A 9180-nucleotide genomic window follows, 5' to 3' on the forward strand; every position below is an offset into this window, starting at 1 on the left:
TTTTTTACAAGTCATGAGCTTAGGATAACCCAAGATCATACAGCAAGACAGTGGCCAGGCCATTAGTCCTGAGGCCTGACAAGGGATACCTGGAAGCATGACCATGTACCTCTCACTCTAAGAACAGAAGTCCTTGTGCAACGACTAATCCAGTGACCCTGCAGTTTCATGTCTGTTTTCTAGGTTGTAATTCCCTTTGCCCCCTCAAGCACTCTGGCTCAAGAGCCTCTCAGAGTCCCATTCACTGATCTTTCCCACAACCCCATAGTGTATGACACTACAGAGGAAAGGAGGGGAGGAGACCCTGGATCACTTCCAAACCTACAAGTGAAGACAGTGTCCGATGTCCATCTGGCAGTAGCCTGAGTCATCTGGCGTCCTTCCCACCCCTCCTCTCTCACCTGCTGTTTCCCAGTGAGGCCGTATCTCCCAATAATCTTCCTCATCTCCTCTTTCTCCTTGATCTCTGGATAGCACTTCATCATGTATTCTAATGGTGAGAGGTCAAGGTCCAGCTGCTCCTGTAAGTGCTGCAGAAAGAGCAAGACCACCACATAGGAGGGAGCCTCCTCCCAAAGTACGACACTCTGTATGAGTGGGGCCTACCCTAAAAGAGGCCTGCCCTAGGGGCCTTCCCAGTCACTTGCTCAGGACACAAGACGAAGGGAGGGGTTATGTTCCCAGGGGAGGGGTTTGGGCAGATGTGCTCTCTTCTTCCATCTTGACCCCAGGTCTGTACCTGATGGTAACGCCCTATCTTGACATGAGAATGCTTCCGGATCATTCCATCTGTAGGCAGAAGCTAGGGAAGAGTATTAAGCAGAATCAAGGCGGGGGAAATCCCAGACAGAAGCAAACACATGTATACCCAACAGGGCTCAAAACAACCCCCTACTTGGTCTAATGCACTAACACACAGACTACCGTTTAGACACTCTCGAGTGTTAGGAAGGGCTGTGCAGACCTCAGTGGATACAGGCTTGACAACCTGAGTTGATCTGGAACCCACATGGTGGAAGGTGAGATCTGACTGCCACATGAATGTGCACACAATAACACAAATGTAAAAGCATAATTTAGGAAGACTCACTAACAGACTCTCAAGGGAAGTGAAGGCACACAGCAGCTTACTAGGTGGACAGGAAAGGTCCACTATACAAAACATTAAGAAAGCATATGATGCTGTGCCTACAACACACATTTTCTCAAAAGAAACTCCACTGTATAGGTTGTCTTTATAGCCTGACTTAAAACACTGTCACATGCATGCATTCACACACAATCTCGGTCATACAGACTACTCCCCACCCACCCTCCCACAGGGTGACATCCCTGGCCTCCACACTGCCCCAGCCCCTCAAGGTGGCTTACTCAAACACCAAGGCACTCACTCACATGCCTTCTTCCTTAATGAAGGTACCAGTAGAAGCCATGTCATGCCAATTTAGCACCGTACCTCACCAGTTAGAAGCTTCAACAGCGTGGACTTCCCTGCTCCGTTGGGTCCTACCAGAGCCACTCGTGTGTCAAGGTCAATGCCAAATTCTAGATTATTGTAGATGCAAGGCTGACGTGGGTAAAGAGAGAGGGACAAGGGCTAGAAGTTGGATGTACTGTCCAGCGTGACAACCCCACAGGTAGAAAGAACGGAGAGGGTATTACTGTCAAAGCTGACCCAACCCACTGCTTCCATCTGCTAACCCTGATGGCCGCTCCTCCCTGGCAAGTCAGCAGTCAGTCAGCAGGGACAGGAGATTCCCACTGCTGAAATTGGCTGGGTACACACAGAACATACTGTACTCACCCCATCTTTTGTATACTTGAAGCTCACGTTTTGCACCATAATGACAGGTGGTGGGATCTTACCACATGGTGGGAAATAAAATGACAGCGTCTAGAGAAGGAGGCATTTTCAGGTCAGGACTTTTTCTTAAACTCATGCTCCAGTCACCTAACCACAGCGATCACACCTCACCTTGTCACTCACAACCCTTTCTGTCAGTCCGGAAGCCATCATTTTCTGTAGTGTTTTCTCTTTGCTTTGGGCCTGCCTGGCCAGTTTGGCACTGCCATGGCCAAATCTGGCAATGTAGTTCTGCAAGAGACCAGGAGGGGACTTGAGGTGTGCACAGGAAACGAAAAGCAGCAACTCAACCCTGAAGTAAGGAATGATTCACGCCTTCCCAAGGTCCTCTAGCCCCCTTCACGTCCCAATCCAGGTGGAGAAGAGCAGTGTAGCTTCCCTACCTTCATGTGTGCTATCTGGTCCTGCTCCCAGTGAAACCTCTTCATCTGGTTTTCTTCCAACTCCAGCCGTGTCTTCACATACTGATCATAATTACCCTGTGGGGAAATGCCCCAGGCAAGGTGAGACTCACTCGGGTTAGAGGGTGAGAGCATCACTCACTGGCTGCTGCTCTGAGGCAGTAAACAGAGGAACTGCACTGCAGTAGCGCTCGCTAACAGAACCTGTTGTTTATTTTTGCAGTGCTGAGGGTAGAACTGAAGGCATGGCTCACAGGTTCATGGTAGGCAAGGGTGTAGCACTAACCCATGCTATGGCCCAACCGGAAATGTATGGGTGTATGTTTTCAATCCATGCCTTTTGCTCAGCCAGGCCAAGCCAGGTCCCATGGCAAATCCTAAGGTTAAACAGAAGAACCCAGTGTTGGCAGAAGCCCTGAACACAGACATGCTGACACTATGAAGCTCAGGCCTTCAACCATCTATAACTGCTCATACCAGATGCAGAGGCCACATATGGATGAGGATTGTCCCCCACAAGAGAAAACTAACAACTGGACTAGATCATGCCTTGGATTGCTGTGGCTTCTATCTAAACCAGACAAAGCCCAAGACTCAAGCTAGCCATCCATTAAAAAGACCTAACAAGGGCCAGGCGGTGGTGGTGCATGCCTTTAATCCCAGCACTTGGGAGGCAGAGGCAGGCGGATTTCTGAGTTCTAGGCCAGGCTGGTCAACAGAGTAAGTTCCAGGACAGCCAGGGATACACAGAGAAACCCTGTCTCAAAAAACAAAAAGAAAAATAAATAAATAAAAGTAAAAAAAATAAAGGGATCCAACACCCCCTTCTGGTGTGTCAGACCCACCAGCAACAGTATACTCATATAAACAAAATAAATAAAGCTTAAAAGAAAAAAAAGACCTAACAAACCAGTCTCAGGATATCCATACAATGATCGTACTATGTAGGCATACTAAATAGGCAGACTCATCTACAAAGTCAGTTACTAATTTTAAAAGGAACCCGAAGAATAGAATGATCCTTAAGAATTATAGAAAAGGGGCTGGAGATGGGAGCAGTCACTAACTGCACTTCTAAATTCTTAGCACCCACATGGTAGTCCACACCCTCTTCTGGCCTTCAGGAGCACTATATGCATGGGATGCACAAATATTCATATATGCAATAAATACATAAAATATACATTAAAAAAACAAGCAAACAGATTTTAGATAACTAAAGGTAAAGGGCTCATCCATATGACACTTTCTACAAATGATTGCAAATACGTGGTTTTGGAAGGCAATATAAGAAACTACTAATTCTCCACAGTGACTGTGACTAGGAAGGGGTCTATGTCCCCTTCCCCTTTAGAGACTGCTGCTCACTGTAGAATCCAGGTTGGTATGACTTCAGCAACATAGTGCTGGGGTCATGTAGACGCTGCTGCTCCTAACTGTTTTTCATGAAAGATTTTTATTAAAATTCTCTTATTTAGTAATGTGTGTTGTTCATGTGATTCCCAGCATCCATCCCTCTAACTCCAGCTCCAGATGATCAACAACCTGGCCTGGTCTGGTTGCACTCACCTGCACAAACCCACACACAGGTACACATTATCAAAAATAATAACAAAACCAACTATTTTTTAAGATAAAAAAGACAAGGCACAACAGGGAGACTGCTAAGAAACTAACTTATTTTCTTGTGCACTTAGGTGTCACAACAGTGAAGGCAGCAAACACACACACACACACACACACACACACACACACACACACACACACACACACACACAGCAGCTGCCCACTGTGGTCTATGGGCAGAAGGAAAGGCCTTTGGGACTAAAATAAAATGGGGTGGAGTTCTTTAAAGGGTTATTTAATTTTTATAACAAACTCAAAGAACTAGTAAGCATAGGAACCAAGGCCCACTCACCGTGTAGTACTTGAGTTTCTTGTTGTGCATGTGGATGATATTGGTACAGACCCCATTCAGGAAGTCCTGGGAATGGGACACAAGGACCAGGATGCGCTTGAAACTGTGAAGCCAAAGAGCCAACCAGGAAGGTCTCAAGTCAGAGACTTTCACAAAAGGCTACATGGTAAGACCCAGGAAGCCCTCACCCTCTCCCACCCCTAGCGAACACAAGTGCCCTTGAAGCTCCATTCCCCCAATAAGGGGGCCCCTGGATCCTTGCAGTGGTACGACAGCCCTAGGCCCCAAATCTTCTGCTCTGTCAACAGAATGGGATAGGCATAGTTGTGATGTCAACAGCCTATATATATGCTGTAGCATTTTCTCTGTCCAATCACATTAGGGCAGTGACAGGCCTGTGATTGGACAGGAATAGAAAGGTGGAGCAAGAGTTGGAGGAAGAGAAAGGTCAGGAGCAGGAGGAGAGAGGTCATCATGGAGACAGACGATGAGGACCAGTCTGACCCCATGAGATTATACAACCAAGCTTTACAAAATAGATTAATTGGGTTAGAATATTGTCTTTATTATTTGGTTCAGACATTATTGTACTGGCCTCTTGTAAGTTGTGTATTTATTTATTGATTGATTGAAGACAACACTGAGGCAGCTCCTGTTGCCTTTTAAAGTTGAGACAATATTTACTACTACTTTTCTGTCTTACCACAGTATGAATGTAAACATTTGACTCACTTTTATGTGATTTATGTAAATGTGTGGGCACATGCACACACACAAACATTTTCTTTAGTGAAGATGTTGTATTTTGGACATAGGAAAGCAAAAGACTCATATACTTCAGACTTAAAAACCCACCGCAATGAAGCAGAAAGGGCCAGTGTGACTACCTGGCACTACACTGGCTACATCTGGCCCCCCTTCACATGCACGCACTTATGATAGGGCAGCTTCTGAACACCTAATTCCTTTGTACTCTACTGACCCCCTGGACCGCAGCTCCTGAGCACCTATTCCTTTGTACTCTGCTACTGACTCCCCGGGACCGCAGCTCCCAGCCCCATCTCTTACGTCTTAAGTTCCTCTTCCAGCCATACGCAAGCATCCAGGTCCAGGTGGTTGGTAGGCTCATCCAGAAGCAGCATGAAGGGCCGAATAAAGAGGGCTCTGATGGATGCAAAAGGAAAGAGAGGCATCCTAAATGCTAAACGGAAGGTGTAGCTTTCCTGTCACAACTGGTCAAGTCTGGACTGAATCCTTAAGCCAATCTGTTTTCTACCTCAGAGGAATGAAGGGCTCCAGAGTTCAGAACTGGTAGAAAGGTAAAAAGTGAGTTTCAGGAATTTGGACTGTAGGGAAGGCTGAGAAGACCTTTTACACCTGAAGGTTGTCATGGCAGCTGGTGAGCATCAGAGGCACAAGGGGAAACAAGTTACTAAGGCAACAAGCATCCAGGTTAGATTACTTAATAAGTGACAGACTCCAGCAAGTGTCCAAAGAATGTCCTTTTCTTACACTGGTAAAGCAAGGGACAGGCTGAAACCTTGGCTTCCAGACTGCAGTCACCAGTCTTGGGGAACTCGGTGAGAGTGCTTCTGAACATCACACTCCAGCCCGAAATGAGTGAGCTCCTGAACCAGCCTGAGCAACTTCTGGCCAGCAAGTGGAGTCCACACTCATGCTCTAAGACACGAAGGCAGTCTCACCAACTTCTTCCCAGGAGCAGGCTTGAGTACAGTGTGGATTCCCCCCAGAGAGGCATTAAGAGGGAGTAAATGCATCTGAATGTTGGTGCTTAAGTAGGGCCTCTGTAAGGTGAACAGGATTAGGCAGTCATAAGGACAGAGCCCAAGGACACATTCATGCCTTTGTAGGAGAGACAAGAAGACAGACATGAGAACTTGTCTCTCATCACACAAAGCCTACACTACACTACACCTCAGAACCTACTACATCAGCTGAACTCCCCTGACCTTGTGTCTAGAATCATGAACAAAAATGCACCTATTCTGTTTACAGTGTGCAACCTGAAAGACTCCATAATTTTAAGAGAAAATTCACACATCTCAGCACCCTGGGACAAACTCCCTTTAACCACAGGTTTGTAGGGTAAAAAGGGCAGGTAGCACCAATGTGTCTAGTATTATACTACCATAAAAATTAGGACAGCAGCACAAAAGGTAAGAAGGGGGTCAAGGTGAAAACAGATACTCAACTACCAATTTCCTTGGGTCTGCTCAGAGGAATACTGGAGCCAGCACCGAGCATGGAAGTATTCTTGAGTACCGCAGTCAGGTCCATACACTGACCCACATTACATCACTAATGGCTATCTCATCCAACACTTACTGAACGTGATCCCTGTTCTACATTCCCCTGAGAGACGGGGGCTCCAAGGGATGATGGAAGGGGGAAATCTCACCTAGCAAGAGCAACTCTCATCCGCCAGCCACCACTGAAGTCTTTCAGCTTCTTGCGCTGCATGGCAGGTGTGAAACCCAATCCATGTAAGATCCTTGAGGCCCTCATCTCAGCTTTATCAGCATCCAGCTCTTCTAGCCGTTCATAGAGTTCCATGAGCTTCTCACACTCCGCTGTGGGCAGCACATGACCGTGAGCTCCCAGAAGGTCCTAGGAGGAAGCCCTGCCCAGCCCACCTCTGGGTGTGGAGTCATACCATCCTCATGCGCTAACCGCTCAGCTTCTCTCTCCAGCATGGCCCGCTCTGTGTCCACCTCCATCACACACTGCAAGGGTGTTTTTTCGCTGGGAGGCATCTCTCGAGTCAGATGGTAGATGTCGATGTGCTCTGGGATGGGCACCTCACGTTTCCCAATAGCAGAGAGTAGCATGGACTTCCCTGAGAGTTGACAGATGACACTCAGCCCCTTCACCGCCACGCTGGCACCTGTTCCTTTAAGTCACCTGCTCGCTCTCAGGATTTCCTTCCCAGCTTCCCTTCAAGTCTAATCTTAACTGTGCCTGTGAAATCCTGTTCATTCATAAAGGCTTCACACCATTACTCCTCACCCTTGCTCCCCCACCAACCTCTCTAGCACCTTCTGTCAAAAACCTCCTATGGTACATATTACACAAAGCTGTGTCATAAGCCCCATGTCCCAGGCATGTCTGGTCCTCCACTCATAGTATAAATTTCTTGCTTTGTTAGTGCTAAACACATACTGAGTGACAGACAAACCAAGAAAGAAACCTCCTCTGCAAGACCCCCAAGGGCCTCACCAATTCCATTTAAGCCAATGAGGCCATAGCGCCGGCCTGAGTTTAATTCCAGTTTGGTGTCGCTGAGCAGCTCTTGACCATGAAAAGTGAGGGAGAGGTTGATAATGTGGACGTCAGTACTGTTGGGGTGAGAAGCCAGGACCCCAGTGACAGCTCGAGCAGCAGCTTTCTTCATCTCAAAGTCCTCCAGCTCCTTGGTCAGCAAATCCACTTCTGGGGCAGATGTGGAATTTGGGAAGGGTCAGTCAGACAGACTCAGATCTGGGACCAATAGGCACATCCCATAGAACCTGAGCTTAGGTCGTGCGAAGCAGACTGAGTTCCGAGGACTTTACACAGTGCTCATGGCACAGACTAGCCTGACACCTTGCTCTCACAGACAAGCTTTACTCAGCAGCCCTTTTGATTCTAAGCTCTCTCTCCTCCCACTTCCTTTCCCTCCCATTGTTTCCCCCTTCACTATCTTCCATAGCTCTGGCCATGGAGAAAGCTCCCCCATGGCCTAGCTTGATCATACTAGCTGCCTTCTAGAATTTTATTTTGGGGGCAATTCCTACCAATTGACTTTTATCAGTCATTTTTAAACTCTAGTTGCTATATTCCTATTCCCATTATTAACATATTTCTTCAAATGTTTAGTGCATCTGTGGTGATGGTCACAACAGTCTCTCCCTCCCCCCACACAAACACATACCTCAAAAACACAGTCCCTCAAATCAGAATAAACAACTGCAATGACTAAAATAGACATAAGTAACACTGCAAAATGACCCAGGGGATAGCAAATGAGAACACAATCATGTGTGTAAACCACAAGTTTGCACAAGAACTTAATGTGTAAAAGGACCAAGGCTGTGCATGATAAGATTCAAAGGACAGTGAGCAATCTTCAGGTACCAGAACTGTGCAGTTTTCCTGGGCAGTGAAGACAGGCTTCCACTGGATGCTCATTACCATACACTGCAATGTTTGCCCATGTCATGGTTAACTTTAGCTGTCGCCTTTACAATGCAAGAGGAACCTCAGCTGAAGAACCGCCTCCATCAGGCTGGCCAGTGACCATGTCTATAAGGCATCTTCTTAATTGCTAATTAATGTAGAGGGTCCAGTGTAGGCCGTGCCGCCTTTAGCTGAGTGGGTCTGTGCTACTTAAGCAAGCTAGCTGATGCCTGGTGTGGTGGCCCATGCCTTTTAATTACAGTACTCCCAAGGAAGAAGCAGGAGAATCTCTGAGTTCAAGGCCAGCCTGGTCTACAAAGCAAGTTCCAGGGTGGTTACAGAGAAACTCTGTCTTGAAAAACAAAACAAAAGTCCTTGCCTTACTTCCCTCAAAGATGGACTTGGGAATACAAGAAGAAATGAACTTTCTCCTTTCAAGTTAGTTTTAGTCAGAGTGTTCTGCCAGAGCAACAGAGAAAGGAAACTATAAACTAACTTTCTGAGAGCAAACTATGTTTATAGTGTGAGTGGGTAGCATTATCTAGTATGAGAAAATGCTACACTAAATTCCCCAAGCCTCAGTAACAAGACCATGGAGACATGGAACAATACATTACTCCTTTATATATTCACTATCCCTGTGACATTAAGAGTACCATATGGGCCAGGGGTGGTGGCTCACACCTTTAATGCCTACAGCCAGGACGGTCGGTGGATCTCTTTATGATTTCAAGGCCAGTCTAATGTACAAAGTTCCAGGACAGCCAGGGTTACATAGAGAAACCCTCCTGTCTCCAAACAGCTGCCTCTCAAAAAAAAAA

At 46.8% G+C, this 9180-nt stretch overlaps 1 protein-coding gene across 4 annotated transcripts in view; it reads right to left on the minus strand.

Annotated features, from left to right (window-relative positions):
- LOC116097558 (ATP-binding cassette sub-family F member 2) overlaps window positions 1-9180 on the minus strand; it is a 12205-nt gene that overhangs the window by 1646 nt on the left and 1379 nt on the right. For all 4 annotated transcript variants that reach the window (XM_031380179.1, XM_031380182.1, XM_031380180.1 and 1 more), the window contains exons 3-13: window positions 7421-7633; window positions 6858-7040; window positions 6603-6774; window positions 5252-5347; window positions 4184-4286; window positions 2248-2343; window positions 1976-2095; window positions 1805-1894; window positions 1457-1567; window positions 740-802; window positions 402-530 (exon numbers count right to left, since the gene is read on the minus strand). In XM_031380179.1, the coding sequence (XP_031236039.1) occupies window positions 402-530; window positions 740-802; window positions 1457-1567; window positions 1805-1894; window positions 1976-2095; window positions 2248-2343; window positions 4184-4286; window positions 5252-5347; window positions 6603-6774; window positions 6858-7040; window positions 7421-7633 (1376 nt within the window). The remainder of the gene's footprint in view (window positions 1-401; window positions 531-739; window positions 803-1456; window positions 1568-1804; window positions 1895-1975; window positions 2096-2247; window positions 2344-4183; window positions 4287-5251; window positions 5348-6602; window positions 6775-6857; window positions 7041-7420; window positions 7634-9180) is intronic.

This window comes from Mastomys coucha, unplaced genomic scaffold, assembly GCF_008632895.1.
Source record: "Mastomys coucha isolate ucsf_1 unplaced genomic scaffold, UCSF_Mcou_1 pScaffold19, whole genome shotgun sequence".
In the NCBI taxonomy this organism is placed as follows: domain Eukaryota; kingdom Metazoa; phylum Chordata; class Mammalia; order Rodentia; family Muridae; genus Mastomys; species Mastomys coucha.